We start from the raw sequence: 15873 nt of genomic DNA on the forward strand, positions 1-15873 counted from the left end.
ATTGATTTATTATTCTTTAATACATACAATAATAAATAACAAAAATAAATACAATACAACCCCCCCACAAATATTTATCGTACTCTTTAACCCAAATAAAGATAAAAGCCAATTTACATACATAATGACCTCACCACTATTATCTGTGATCTTTTGAAGCTTCAGGTTTGAGTGTTGATGTGCAAATCATAAAAAGGCCCATCCAGTCAGGTTGCTGCCATCTAGAGGTTTATTGAAGTCCTCGTCTACAGTACATTACTGCTACAACAGAACACACGTACAAACATTGCTGTGGTCCTATGAGGTAAAATTATACAAATAAAATGTCAAATAAAGTTATTCATAACATCTGTCATTTCACATGCAAACTGATTCAAAACAGAAATGAACACAAATGTTAAAATAGACACACACACACACACACACGTTCCTCAAGGTAGAATGTTATCATGCAAATCCATATTTGCAATTTAGTTAAAAATACTCATCATAAAGCACAATTTCTGTCTGTCCTTGCCTTCCTCAGTTAGCCAGCCACTGGATAGCTCAACTATGAGCACACATGAAATATGGCCAGCAGAAACAATACACAAACCTACTTTGACATGCTGGTGGCTGGTCAATTGCCTCCTCTAAAACCTTCCATAGTGTCTTTGTTTCACCAAATATAGCAGCTTATTCCTTTTTTCATGTACTATGAGAGTGTTTTTATTTTCTGAACTACATGAGTGGTTCAGAAAATGAACGGAGGGCAGTAGTTCCATATTTACAGAATCTAAAAAGCTTTTGATTTCACTGGAAATGTCCCTTCAATAATATAAATAGTTATAATAGCTTGTCAACAATGTAGAGCTTGTTGAACCCAAAGACTCAGATTAAAAAGATGCTGTTTATGACCGCCCTCCCTTCATTTTGTAATCACTCTTGCAGAGTCTTGCTCTATTACTCTCTGAGGTTCAATATTTAAACTTTTGTCCTTGCACACACGTCTACCCTCCCATAGCTGTGCTCACACTCCTGTATCTTGTTCCTCATCTTCCTCCTCCTGCTGGGGCAGGAGCTGGTAGTGTTCGTTGCCCATCGGCAGGAAGGCAGTCCTGGGATGATCCTCGTCTTCTTCAGAAGGGACTTGGTGGTGGGAAATGGAACCCAGCTGCTCTGTGGAGCTGCACTTTGTATACAACTCGCGTTGCACCTCCTGGCTGCCTACCTCCTCGGAGCGAGAGTTACGGACCCTGTTTTTCAACATGAAATTGATGTAGACAATAGGCACAGGCAGGGTGGCAACAACTATAAGCATGACAATCATCGCAAGGGCCCAGCCGGGGTACTCAAGGGTCATCTCAGAGGCCTGATGAGAGGAAGAGACAGAGCACGTCAGAGAGAGAGAGAAACTGTTAATCATCTTTATCACTAAAGGACTTAAAGGACTGCTTCCCTAAATATTTTGTATAATTGTTAAAATTAAGTGAGTATTTATAGCATCTTATACTAGCATATCCATAAATAAGAATATAAATATAGGTTAAGCAAAATTGTAAATCAAAAATAAGACTTACAAACAAAATAATGACAACATCAAAACACATTGAAAGTATAATTAACAAATATTGAGTTAATCACACTACAACATGTGTTTTAACAGCTTGACACAAATCAACAGTTATTTTTGTAGTTATTAAGTGCAGTTAGGAGAAAAAATACACAAAGAGGTGTCTTGGTGTATACTCTGTCACATAGTTCTTCTGTGTAGGACAAAAAGCAGCGGGCTAGTATCTTACTGTGCTTTCATTCCAGGCGGTGTATGTGGGTGCTTTGAAGACCATGCGTAACAAACTGGCAGCCAGAAGACCAACCATTGCTAGTAAACAAACATATTTCCAAAGGTATTTGTAAATCACTGGAGGACGCCATTTGAGCATAACTTCAATGTCATCCAGGAAGCTGCAGTAAAGGAAAAATATTTATATGAGATGTTTCATTTCAAAATAAAACACAAAAAAACAAAGACAATGAAACAGGACAGAGTTTTTTTCCCCCCAACTTTCAACCTCATTGGTCAATACTGTAGCCACTTTCTCAAAACTCTTCCTACAGTCAGCATTGAAATACATTGACCAGTCACTCACTTCCAAAACGCTCACTCAAACCACCAAAACACTTCACATGTCTTAAAATAAACACCATCCGACCATGACACAACATTTCTCACTCAGAAAGCATACAATGTCACTCACACTGGCCTAAAAAACAGGGATCATTAGATAAATGATGATTTTTTTTATCTTTGAAGTTTGAAAGGCTGTTCACATAAATGAGTATTTCATTACAGAATAACACCTTTCACCAACCTGTCTTAATTGATCCATGTGTCCAAACGAAATCATTCCAAAACCGTCCCCTTTTGTCTTTTTGGTAACAAGACTGTAAAAACAGGACACCACCTGGGTAGGCTTTTAGCATTTGCAATCAGCTGTGTTTGGAATGACTATCATTTCATTTTATTGTACATTTTCTGCTAAAAATTTGTCTATATATGTCAATATGGTTACTGCAGAAAGGCACTCAGTTTGCCACCATTCAGTTCTGAATGTGTTTTTAAAAGTTTTGGACACAGTGTGTTAGTATTTGAAAAAATGTTCTGCAAATATATAGTGTTTTGCAGATGGTGGAGAATGAGAAAAGACTTTATGATTTTGGAAAATGTGGTTATTGGATACATTTTATGTGCAAGCAATGAAAAACGATTCACAGTTGGGTCCACGTAGATGTCTGCTTCACTGACTGCGTGAAGAGTTTTGACAATGTGACTTTAGTTTTGACCAATGCATGCTTACAATTGAAAAACAACTGTAATAGTAAAGAGCTATCAGAAATATTGGTTTCTCACCGATCTGTTCCATAAACCCACGCCACACTAATGGTTTCAAAGACTACCACAATGACTAACGGTAGAGTTGCAGAGTAGTCATCAAACATAGTCACAAAATAGTTGCCTGAACGCTGGGTGAACAACAGTCCCATTAAGAACCCCAAAGCACAGCTGGACACTGAAAACAAGTAAGAAGGCAGACAGTGTTAGAAAATAACCTTAAAACTGAACAACCAATGCATGTGATGTATTTCTGATATAAACACTACTGTAATTTCAACACCTAGTTAGGAAACATCTATTGATAGTGATGTATCCTTAATTTCTGCAAACACATTCAATGACTGATGTTCAACTTAACTTTTCAACTCGCAAGAGTAATTTTGTTTTTAAACACTTTCATGAATAATCAAGAACAATCAATGTCCAATATTGCCTGTCAAAGTAATTTTTTCAAGCTTTTCATACTTTTCAATAACTGTATATAACAGACAATTGTTTTATAGTATTTAGAGGTAATAGATCTGAATTCTAAAAAGTAAGAAGAGTGCAGAGCCAGACATCAAAATGTACTGCCTAGGATGAAATATTTCACATTTCATCTGTATAAATCTTTAGTTTAACCATACATGCCTGGACAAGAGTCATTTAAACACACACTGAAGTGCCTGTTATAAACAGCGTTGTTTGATCTCGTGTTGACTTGTGTGCGCTACCTGTCAGTAGTGTCCGGTGGCGCCCCAAGAGGCTAAAGTTGTCCATAAGAGGTGTGAGGATTCCCTGCATGGTGCCAAACATGGTGCTGAGGCCCAGGTTGAGCAGCATTAGGAAAAACAGTGTGGACCAGAAGGGGCTGGCAGGGAAAAGGGCCATCACCTCGGTAAATGCTATGAATGCCAGGCCTGTCCCTTCAACACCCTTCGTTCATACAAAGGGAAGACAGAAAAGGTAGATAGAATAAGTCTGAATGTGAATTGTATAAATGACTGAAGATTGCAAAGAAGTATTTTGTGGCTTCATGCACACCCATACAGGAAATGAAATATGTGGCTTGGGACTGGTATTTCCAGCAGCATCTTATGCAACCTATGTACATTACCCAGTTGTCTGTTTTTAGACCACTATTTATAGCTATGAAAAATCTGTATTTTTCCCTACGAAGACCTGCATTTTTCCCCTTTCATTTTTGCATGTTTGGTTCATGTTGGCATTCAATAGCACCATACTAGAATCACTGCTGTAGAGGGTGAGTATTTATATCCCTCTGCCACCAGGGCCACATAACCAATGTGCTAGAGATTTGAGTAACGGTACCTTTATTTCATGCTGAACAGCTTACATTTAAAACTATATAATAAAATGTCTCTGCACATTTATGTCAGATCAAAAGCTACATATCTGCTAAAACAAGGCCTAATATGTGCATGTTGTGGTATACTTATGAAAGTGATATGATCAGTACAATATTACAGCATAGTACTCCTTGTGTACTTCTATTTTTGAGAGTACGGTATTTTCTTGATAAAATAAACACTGTTAGATAACATGACTTCAAGTACCCCTACCTGTTTCTCCTTTCACTCCTCTATCACAGCTTGCTTCCATCATTTCTAGAGACCTACTATATACAGTGTAGATATATGTTTTTTTCTCTTGCCAGCTGGATGTATTACAAGTCTTCGCAGATTCCTCAGGGGTTCTGGGAAACTCAGCACTCCATCTACTTAGTATTGTTATTGAAATGTTCACCTCTGTTTTTCTTTAAGGAAGCCAGTGCCCAGAGCTTCATAAAGCAACAATACCTTTATATCTCAAAAATGTGTTTTTAAAAAGGCAGATGCATCAAAACTATATGCTTTGACTTGTTTGTTTTTTTTATTAAAAATTTTTTTTAATCCCTTTCACTGTTAAATGATTCCCCTGAAGGTAGTTTCTGGTTTTAACTTTTTGTGGAGCATGTTATGACTTTTGTCTTGATAACCCCTAAATAAAGAAAGATTAAAATTATATCTCAAGGATACCTTATTCATCTCCTCCTCCAGACTGCAGTCAGTGATGTTAGGACCCACCATGGCGCTGTGGTCACTGTACCACTGTCTGTATTCAGCTATAGATACAGAGCTTGGATCTGTCGCGTTGATCCAAGGCCAACCAAGGCCAGCCAGGCTCTGGTTAGATTTATAGGATGTCATGATGCTTAGAAGACCAAGATTTCTAGAAAAAGTAAGAATAAAAAGATAAAATATAAGAAAGGCAATACATGCGGTGAAAAGATATTTGTTCCAGTATAATGACTGAATAATTATTAATTACACGTCAGATATCAAGAATAATTGCATTCCACCCTTTGGTCCTTTTATACTGTAACTATAACAAGTCTTTGAGCAGTGCATGAAAGTGTTTGCCTTCAATAAACCTTTTCCAACCACAGAGTAAATGATATCTTACATTTAACAATCCACTGCAAATGTGCCTGAATTGGATACATATTTAAAGCAAGAGGGTTTTATTTTCTGGCCCCAAAGCAAAACTAATTATTTTACCTAATTAAACGGTATGGTCTTTGAGAATACTGTCTTTTTAGGTAAGTAACAATTATACCTTGTTGGCTTATATGTTAGTAGCTATTTCGCCAGCTTTAGAAATTATGTGGTTGATAATGCACTGATATTATCAATACCAATACCAACACATTCATACTCAGCAACACAGCGCAGTGCGATGTTCTTGGCACGGAAACCCAGCACGACAAAAACCACTAGTGAGGCCAGCACAGATGTCATGAAGTTGATGCCGGAGACCATCAGCGCGTCCCTGTGGCAGTTGTTGTGGACTGGATTGTAGGAGGAATACGCAATAACGGAGCCATAGCCCAGTCCAAGGGCAAAAAACACTTGTGTGGCAGCTTGCCGCCACACCTGCACATTACCCCAGATTTCAAGCTGAAAAATACCACAAAATAAAGTCTCATTAAGTCTACATTTTTGTAAAGACTACAAAACATAGAAAATGTCTAACTAATCTAACCATTTCCATTTGGATAAAAATTAAGAAAACAAGGAAAAAGGTAAAGATGGCAAAATGAATATGATCAAACACATGAAATATGTGCTTACTTTAGGATAAAACATATAGGTGATTCCATCTATCGCACCGTCCAACATCAACCCTCTGATGAGGAAAATAAAGAGCACCACATAGGGAAAGACCGAGGAAAAGTACATCACCTAAGATTTGGACAAAGAATTTGAGGACGATTTATGTGCCAGAAATATTTAACAGAATGGTTTGACATTTTGGGAAAAATGCTTATTTGCTTTCGGCCGAGAGTTACATGATAAAATTTATACCACTCATTCTCTTACATATGATGTAAAGGACAGCTAGTTAGCTTAGGTTAGCATAAAGACTGAAAAAAAAGGGGAAACAGCTAGCCTGGCTCTCTCTGGAGGCAACAAAACCACCTACCAGCACATCTAAAGCTCACTAATTAACACACCATATCTCACTTGTTTATGTCACACGAAAAAACAAGTGTAAATATTGCAATTTACCATTTTTTGGGGGCTATGTTCAAAACAATTTCTTGTCTGAACTTTACAAGTGCTGGTAGACGGATTTTGTTGCCTTTGCACAGAGCCAGGCTAGCGGTTTCCCCTTGTTTCCAGTCTTTGTGCTGAGTTAAGCTAACTGGCTGTCACTAATATGTAACGGACAGATGAGACTGGTATGAATCTTCTCATCTACCTCTGTGCCAGAAAGCGTGGTTTTCCCAAAATGTCACTATATTCCTTTAACAATGATACACACACAAAAACAACTTTTACTGTTTTATTTATTTAATGAAATGTATGAAATTAATTCTTCTTATGTAATTTATATGTAGCTTTGGCAATATTGTTGTTATACATTCATGCCAATAAAGCTAATTTGAATTTGATAGAAGTATTAATGTTTGTAATTATTGGTTGTTGATATAGGGACCCCTGAGACTGGGGTGACAAAGATAAGAGATGTTTACTTACCTTTGCAGAAGACTTGATGCCCTTGATCATAGCCAAAGAGACAATTGTCCAAGCAGCCAATAAACAGCCGGTCATGATGGGGTTAAACTCTCCGGATTCTTCGATAGAATTTGTGATGTTAAGGGCTTTCCGAAACCAGAAATACGACGTTGGGGAAGAACTTGCACATTCTTTCACTGTTGATAGAGGACAGATAACACTAAAGACCTTGGACTGGCATCTACGTGACATCTCATTTTGATGAACTTCTCAGTTATACAAGTACCTGTGTCATTGGTGGTTACATCGACTGGACAGTGCTCCCACGGCAGAGGATACTGAAAAGAATTACCCATGTAGAACAGGCTCCATGCAATGATAACATTATAGTAAAGAGCCACATAAAAACAGACCTAGAGGAGAAGAGAGGGTTCATGAATGATTTACTTAATAAATTATCAGTATTTACACAGCAAGTCATTGAGATGTATGATACAGTATGTGCTGGTATATTGTTTATTCTGTGAAAAATTCTGTCAAGGGGAAAATTGTGTTTACCAAGTGGAGAATAGCAAATGACCTTAAGTTTTTTCTAATTTAATGCGTATGTAACTCAAAAGTTATTTTTAGGTGTATAGGAAAAGGCGTACTTGAAGTGTAGTCATAATCAATTTTGACATTGACTGACACGACAAGAGGCTTTGGAAAATAAACTGTTTTAAATGTTTAAGGCAAGAAGTATATGTCAGTGTGCAGTATGTGCACAGAAAATTATTGTCTACTCTGTGTTCACCTTGTCCCGTCTGTAGAGAAAAAGTGTTACGCAACAAACTGCCAGCACTATAGCGCACTGCCTCTCTCATGTTACAGCTTGGCAGGATATGATCATCATCTTTTCTTAAGTATACACACAGTGTGGCTTGTAAGAAAAAAGAAAGGTGTTTACAGAAAGGTGACGAAAAAAGGTAGTATGTGCTCTAGCTTTTTAATGAGATAAGTGGAGGAAAACATTTCTGCTTATGAATCTTTTCATTCTGGGGCTCTATTAAAGATAGTGATTATGGCCCTATTTTTGAAAGCCAAATATGAAAAAGCCAAATATGAAAAAGCCCAGATATTACGAGCTATGATAATAATTTTGCACATATGTGTGTCCCAACTAACAAATAATCCAATGTATAACATTAACACTTCAGTCCCAAACCCAGAATTCTCACCATGCAGCTGGAGTAGCCGATCCCTGCCAGCTTTGGGGAGATGTGCTTCCACACACCAATGCTGCCCTGCCGAATGCATTGGCCAGCTGCCAACTCCATAAAAAACAGTGGAACTCCCACAATCAGTAAAAGAAAAACATACAGCAGCATGAAGGCCCCTGAAAGGAGGGAAAGGAGACTTAAAAACATGCAGGCATACCTAAGGCATTCTATTTTTTCTTAAACAAATTTTACTTTATTATGTGTTTTGTATGTTTTTATATAAAGAAGGTAAAAGTTGTTTTCAAGAGAGCTAGCGTGATGATCAGTCAAAAACACTAAGTTGAAATGTACAATTCTTACTTTAAAGACACTCACCTCCTCCATTTTGGTGGCAAAGGTATGGGAACCTCCACACATTCCCTAAGCCCACACTGAATCCTACCTGGGCCAACACATACTGAATCTTAGAGTCCCATGCTGGCCGGTCTTCATCATATGTCTCATCTCCGTCTAGACCTTGTGCAGTTGTAAGCTGAGTTTCAGACTGGCCCTCGCTCAGCCAAGCCTCATCCCCGTTGCTGTCCAGAGGAGGCTTCTCTGTCTTGTCATAAACAAAGAAGAAGGATAAATTTAACTGATATAAAGTTTTATATTGAAATAGGACAGTATAGATCAACTAAAATATATATATATATATATATATATATATATAAATAAATGTGTGTATGGTAAGAATCTATTTACAGTTTGGCCATAATAAGACGTTCTGCACTACATGGAAATGTCACTGTGGTTGCCAAATGAACCAAGATCGAATTCTTAAGTATAACATTAACAGCAATAAAAATGTACGTTGGCACTGTCAAAGAGTGCATCATTAAGCAACATTTCCAATGAATATATTATTCTGTGTTTTCTTCTGTGGTTTGTTATGTGAAAATTATCCACATGAAAACAGTGATTAGGTCATCTAAATTCTTTGCCATTAACTTACTAAAATGCACAGAAAACCCCAATATTAGGGTTAACTGTTCAAAAAGAACAATAAAGCATCAGATCATTATACTACATTTCAACTGCACACCCTCACCAACTAATTTAGCTCAGATGACTGGGCATGATCCAAAATGACACGAGCCAAACAGGCATTAGGATATGACTTAGCTGGATGACTTGCATGTGCCACTGGAGAATGGAAAATTATGGGAGGTGTATGACCCAGAAACGTACGTGGCTGGTCAAGACACATGGCCAGATGAGGCAGGTGATTTCAGAAATATGAACACACACACACACACACACACACACACACACACACACACACACACACACACACACACACTGTGGGAGAGTGACAAAAATGTGCATGCGCTCAAATATAGAGAGGAGGGGAAGTAGGAAGAGCAGTAGCCACTAGGCAGAAGGAGGAATAGTCTTTGGTGATACGTGGGTGGGGGAGCCCGGCAGGGAGTGTTCGGTTCACACTGACTAGAACAGTGGTTCTCAAATCTTTTCACGTCGAGGACCCCTAAACTTGGACCACGGATCCCAATTTTATAAGATTTAGTCCCAGGATCACCCATCTGATTAGATTTGGGGTTTTAGATGCTTTATTACATAACATGTATGTAACCCATGACCAAAATAGTCATACATTGTCTCATTGTGTTACTTATGGATGGAATGCAGGGGTCGTGATGGTGCAGTGGATAAGACACATGCCTTTACCTCCAGATTCAGCTTACCTTGAATAATGATTCATCAAGGTGACCTTAACCTAATTCAGTACTAGTATGTTATAAACTGATAAAGTATGGCTATCAGATCTGTGAGTAACCTTGGTGACACATCAAAGAAAAATGTTGGTCACTGAAATGAGCCTGTACATAAATGCAGATACAGTTCAACCCCTAACTCAGTTTGGATATTTCAGTGTATCCGCAAGCTTGTCAACAACACAGCAAGACTGTATCTTCTTGTATTTTGTTAAAAAATATCGTAATGAACATATCTGCATCCAGATGCAATACAATTTATTTTAACTAGTGCTGGGCAACGACTAAGATTTTTAATCGCAATTAATCCCATGATCGCACTTTTAATTTAAATGTAGGCTACTGCTATACACAAAAGTGCAATAACATGTGGTTTGCAAACACTTTAAACAAATAAGGTGCTTTTTACCAGCAGTATTCCCTTTACACAGTAGCAATAAAATATTTCTAATGTAATTAAATCAAATATAAAACCAAAGCTATTTGCCACTGCCAGGGCATTACCTTTTATCCAGCTTGTTTTTTTTCTGAACAGGTAATAGCACCCTGCGGGGCCAAGCAACTATGCTGTGATTTTAAGAACGTTCCATGCTTGTCTTGCTTTTGTTTATCTACTTCTCCCACATGCTGCAGCCAACATAGTCTGCCGAAGCCTCCCTCTACTGCTTGTTAGGGTGGGTGATTTGCAGGCTGATCAACATCCTGCCCCTCCCGTAACCCATGGTTTGAGTGTAGGCTATGTGTACTCAGAGCCAGTGAGCAACAGACTTTCAAAATAATAATAATAAAAACTGCCTTAACATGCAATAAAATAATTGTCAGCGTTAATTAATTATTGTGTTAATGTGCCCAGCCCTACTTTTAACACATCTTGCATGTGGAAAAATACAGCATGTTTATTCTCGTCATTCCTCCTCTTTTTATACTATACTAACCTTAAATTATCTTCTTGCCCCATAGTCCCCTTTCCCCAGCGCACGCGCACACACAGTGCATCATGTACATTTTCAGGGTCTATCTCTGGGTACAGCTGCAGGCAACCACACCTATGTCCTCGGTGAACGGTAAACAGTAATAGTAAATACACAATAAGCCCAACAAGTTTCTAAAAATACCCCCTAACTTAACATCTTGTTCCCTTTTACCTACAGTATGTACTGTACTGGTACAACAAAACAAAACATTGCACTGCAAATTGGGTTTTGAGTTTTGCTGTATGACACTTCTTAGTAATGATCCTAGATTAAATCCCTGTATTTACACAACTTGCACGCTGCTGTATTTTGAGTACACATTCATTTTATCAGATGAAATCCAAATTAAAGCTACAAGCAGCGTTGGATGGGCCCTTGTGCCATTACACAATTTGGGGCTTGTTGCCTCAGGTTGTCGACGCGGCTCAGAATTATCACGCACTTTTGACACCTCTCAAAGGAATTAAACATCACTTCCTGTGTCCACTAGGTGGCGCTAAAGAGCACCTGGTAATTATACGTTATATCCCAGAACGTCAAATGTTCAGGGTGGAACTTATTAAACATGATGAGTTTAGCACAGATGTGAGCATGTACACTGAAATTACAATAACTTCCTGTTTCAAGGCGAATGATTGATTTTCAATGCCACACCACAGACACACCTTTTGATAAAAACTCACTGTTTTGCTCATCTTTTCATCACCAATGTCATTTGATTGCACAGTGAAAATATCTAGTTGATCAGATTAATTTTCTAGGAGTAGTTCATTAAAGTACAGAGCATGTAAATTGTCAAAAATGACTAAGTTTCCCGATTTATTAAACACTCGACGTTCATTTAATCAAAAATGGCCGACTTCTTGTTGGGTTTAGGGAATGGCTCCAAGAGGCTTGAATACCGAATAGGCAGTAAATAAGATAGTTCCGCTTATATATAAAACCATAAAGTGGCAATAAATTATAGTCACACATATGCACTCTGTTATATAGGTTTACATTTTTTGTTGAGGAATGCTTTAAACAGTATGGCAGTTTGCAGATTCCCTAACCCTGCACAAACAGCCAGTATAAAGGCCTTTTCAAGCAAGTAATTTTACATGTCATCGTCATGTTTGAAAAGGAGCCAGAGAATTTTTTTCCTGTATGTTTGGTAATCTGCCAAATCAGGACCTAGTAACGTTTCTGTAATGCTTCCCTCTTGGCTCAAGAGTAAATTAAACTATCACAATCATCAAGACATGAACTTGGTTGCACCAGCTGATGTACTGTAATGTCTTGTCAACCTATACTTAAAATGAGTAGGCCTATCTCACAAGATCTGCTGCGGTGCTGATGTCGGCCTTGTGCAAAACATATGTGCAACCATGATATATAGGAAAATAATCTTGTAGATACATACATACTTAAAGAAGAATACTAACAAGGCTAACTATCTGCTCCAAGAAGCTGCAGAAAGGGAGCTACAGTATATTATCAGCTATTATCCACCAACACTGAGATGATCATTGCAACAGATTTCAAGTTTATTTAGTCACTTTCTCTATCTGCCTCACCATATTTTGGGGCTGGAATTTATCTCAGCATACATTTAAGGGGCCACCATCCTTCACAGGTATACACTAGCAAATACACATAATATACTTCCCCCAACAAACACACAAACACACACACACACACACACACACAAACACACACACACACCACAGCATTACACTCACACACAAATGTTCCCCTTTCAGTGTAGCTGCTTGCCTGTGGAATACCAAGGAAAATAAGTGTAGCCTATGTGAATGTTTAAAATACATTTTAAGTTACATAATACAGTGCAGTCTGTAGGTTTGTGGACAGTTGCATTACTGTTGTGTTGGCTCTGTACTCTGCATTTTAAATAAAAAATTGACTGTGAGGTTAAAGTGCTGCGGATGTTTAACTTCAATCCACATCAGATCAATGTGTAGGACTTGTTTTAAATTTTGTAGCCATCACCCCAAAGTTAAGGGACTAAACTAATTGACTTTAAAAAAGTAAACAAATTTAATATTTGGCTGTTTGTCCTGCTGCAGGCCTACAGTCTAATTAATAACATTACAGTCGCCTTTATGTACAGATACATTACCAGTTGAGGGTTTTGAAACATGTCTGTTGCTGAACATAGGCTACTGTGTAGCATGAGCAGCCTATGCACAGATAATCAGCTGCATAGGTGAGATTATCCAAAATGAGCCAAACCACAGCCTTAAATCCGATTCATGACTGGTTAAGTAACAGACAAAGGAGTCTAGTTGTTAACGTGAATTATACAACCTATAAGTCCTAAACACCCCACAAGAAAAAAGAGAGGGCAGCCAAGTAATAGCAACAAGTGAACAATAAGATCAGAGTGTAGTCATTGGAGCTCATAAAGTCATGTTAATAAAGTGTTAAAGTGAATCAACGATGTGTTGTGGACATACCATGCTGACAGCACGGTCCAACAGTGGAGTAGAGTTTCCAGAAGTCTTGGTTGGTTTCTCTGTTCGTCCCTTTTTGTCCCTGTCTAGGAACGCTACGTTTAGACTCTTTCCTTTTCCTTTTTTTTTTTTTTTTTTGGTTTTGGCAATAGTCAGACTAACAAATACAACTTGTTGAGGCAGATAGGCTTGACAACTTGTAGCCACGTTTCTTGCGCTGGAACAAACTCTGTCGTCGCCAACCCTAAAAGACATATAAGAGAAGTTAGTGCAGCTGGAGCCAATGGGGGAGACTGACGAGGCCGATCTGCCCCTCCCCAAAGCGTTCAGCGGGGCTGGACAACGCAAGATTACACGCTGCTGAATGTGTCTGCAGGATTTACAGAAACACCATTTAAGAGAGCTTGTGTCCTGACTGCGATCATACTGTACAGCTCTGTACTGCATTGAAGTACGCTGTCGCCAATTTTAATTGCGCGTATATCCGTAGAATTAGGGTACTTGCGCTGACTGCATCTTTAGTAGGCTATAGCTCAATTTAAGACTCGGCCAGAGAGCGCAAAAAAAAAAATGCGCTAATTATCGTTGCCTATTAGCGCCAAATAAAAAAATCCCAAATAGCTCCCTGCGGCTTATGCAATCAGCTCTCTGACTGGACTGATTGTTGTTGCGTTCTCCAAGTGAAAAGAGAGGAAAACCTCAGTCGGGGTGGGGGGTGTGAACTAACATAGTCATGGCTGTAATATCTTCATCTGCAAAGTAGCTGTCAAACAAATGTACTGGAGTAAAAGAGATGCTCAGTGTAAAGTAATCACCATGTGTAGCCTAATATTTGTCATTGCAGTTAATTCGTGCCAATGACAAAAACATTTCTAAACCAATGTCTGAGAGAGAGATCAACCAGTCTCTGAATCCACAATGCATCATATAGAACAAATGTCTCAGAAATGCCAAATTGGAAGAACTCAAAATGTAGGCTATTAAAAGCTGGGGTGAACTCTGTCCATGACGCTTATTGTGTCCGCATGTGGACAGCAAGCAACATATCTCATGACCAGGGCTATATTTAAAGTAGCTAAATACAACCACACAATAATTTTAAACAGCATAACATCAACATTACCAGCTGATTTCTTTCAGCAAAGCCACAGAGCAGAGAAACGTATTGCTTCAGTGGGAAGTTTTAGCAATTGGCTTGGTATTGAAATATGTGTACAAAAAAATTATATATTGGCACAGAAGAGAATGGCCTGTGAAAGTCAAGTCTGTGGTCACAGCTGTACTTACAAGTTAGTAAATTCGCTGCCACCTGTTGGTGGCAGAAACGTTTTTTCCCCCTAGTGGAACGAATGTGCTAAAATGACTCTAAATACTTTCATAGATTAATGTAGTCAGGAATACACAGCTTACAGGCTATAAAGCTTATGGTTCCTGTAATATCAGTCACAGACCAGATCATTTTTTTAGGGAGATAAACAGGATACAGCTGTAAGATCAGTCCCCTGTTGTGTTTTGTTTTAATTTAACATTTAGGGCATACCCTTTATACAGCCAGATGATACAGGCAATTTGTGATGAGGATGGCAAATCTTTATACTGCCATTAGAAAAAAAGGACACTTTTCCACCAAATGCAAAAGGGACAGGGATCGGGGTGTCCCCTATTTCCTCCACATCACTGGAACAGCGTTGTACCCCTACTGTTGGTATGCAGCAGATTATAAGTGTCCCTCTGCGACTTAAAGTTTAAATGCAAAATTACACTATTAGATTAAAATGTCCTTTTCACAGAGTACGTGAGTATTCTGGCTTTAATTCAAGCCAGGTGACGGCAGCTGCACAGAAAATGTTCTGTTCCTACAGCCTTTTGTTCTACAGTCAACACCCACCGGATCCTCCAAGCAGGGAGCAGCTGACTGGAAAGTGAAGATAACTGACCCAAAGCAGAGAAAGGCTATACAAATATACATACACCCCACCAGTTTATTATTTCTGCTGTTCAAAATGTCACAAAGACAAGCCAAGATCTGTTAGAAGTGCTTGTAAAATAGAATGTTGTGCACTACAAACCAAATCCCCACAATTGCTGCAGAGTTGCAGGCCTACACCTAGTTATTACAAAACAGTACACAAAAGCTAGAGGCTGTTTGGAACAATGTGCGGAAAGCATAAAGCATTGAGGTGAATCTATTGTGCTTTGTGGGTGTGTGACAGCCAGTGGCTCATTTCTCAACTTTCTCCTCTAAACTTGCTAATTCAATCATCTCTTTGATTTGAACACCTGTTTAAAGTTTCCCCAGCTATTCAACAGTCAAGTTAAACACCAGGAGAGCTGCAGGGACAGATGGAGTCTGTCCTGTCACAACCAGCTGGTGTCACTGTTCACCAACAGCTCAATTTTCCCCAATGCCATAAAGCAGAACTGGGGAAACTGACTTGGTGTCCCCTGGCTTTGCGATAATCACAGGGTTGTGGGTCTGAGTCCCACATTGGGCACGGGTTTTTTAGAGTTGAGGAGATCAGAAAGAGGGGAATCAAGCTCCTGAAAGGTATACAAGCAACTATACACAGACAAACTCGACCACTAATACAAATCT

General features: G+C 38.7%; 1 protein-coding gene across 1 annotated transcript; it reads right to left on the reverse strand.

Annotated features, from left to right (window-relative positions):
• Positions 1–211: 211 nt before the first annotated feature.
• slc6a16a (solute carrier family 6 member 16a) lies at positions 212–13570 on the reverse strand. Its single transcript, XM_038697561.1, has 12 exons — positions 13281–13570; positions 8451–8676; positions 8094–8251; positions 7163–7289; positions 6898–7073; positions 5989–6099; positions 5573–5814; positions 4894–5086; positions 3589–3790; positions 2891–3050; positions 1782–1944; positions 212–1351 (listed from the first exon to the last, which is right to left on the reverse strand). The coding sequence occupies exons 1-12, from the start codon at positions 13530–13532 to the stop codon at positions 1010–1012; spliced, it is 2352 nt and encodes a 783-aa protein (XP_038553489.1). The 5' UTR covers positions 13533–13570; the 3' UTR covers positions 212–1009.
• Positions 13571–15873: the final 2303 nt, after the last annotated feature.

This window comes from Micropterus salmoides, unplaced genomic scaffold (assembly GCF_014851395.1).
Source record: "Micropterus salmoides isolate LMB-PRFRI ecotype aquatic unplaced genomic scaffold, ASM1485139v1 Ms_hic_scaffold_10, whole genome shotgun sequence".
In the NCBI taxonomy this organism is placed as follows: domain Eukaryota; kingdom Metazoa; phylum Chordata; class Actinopteri; order Centrarchiformes; family Centrarchidae; genus Micropterus; species Micropterus salmoides.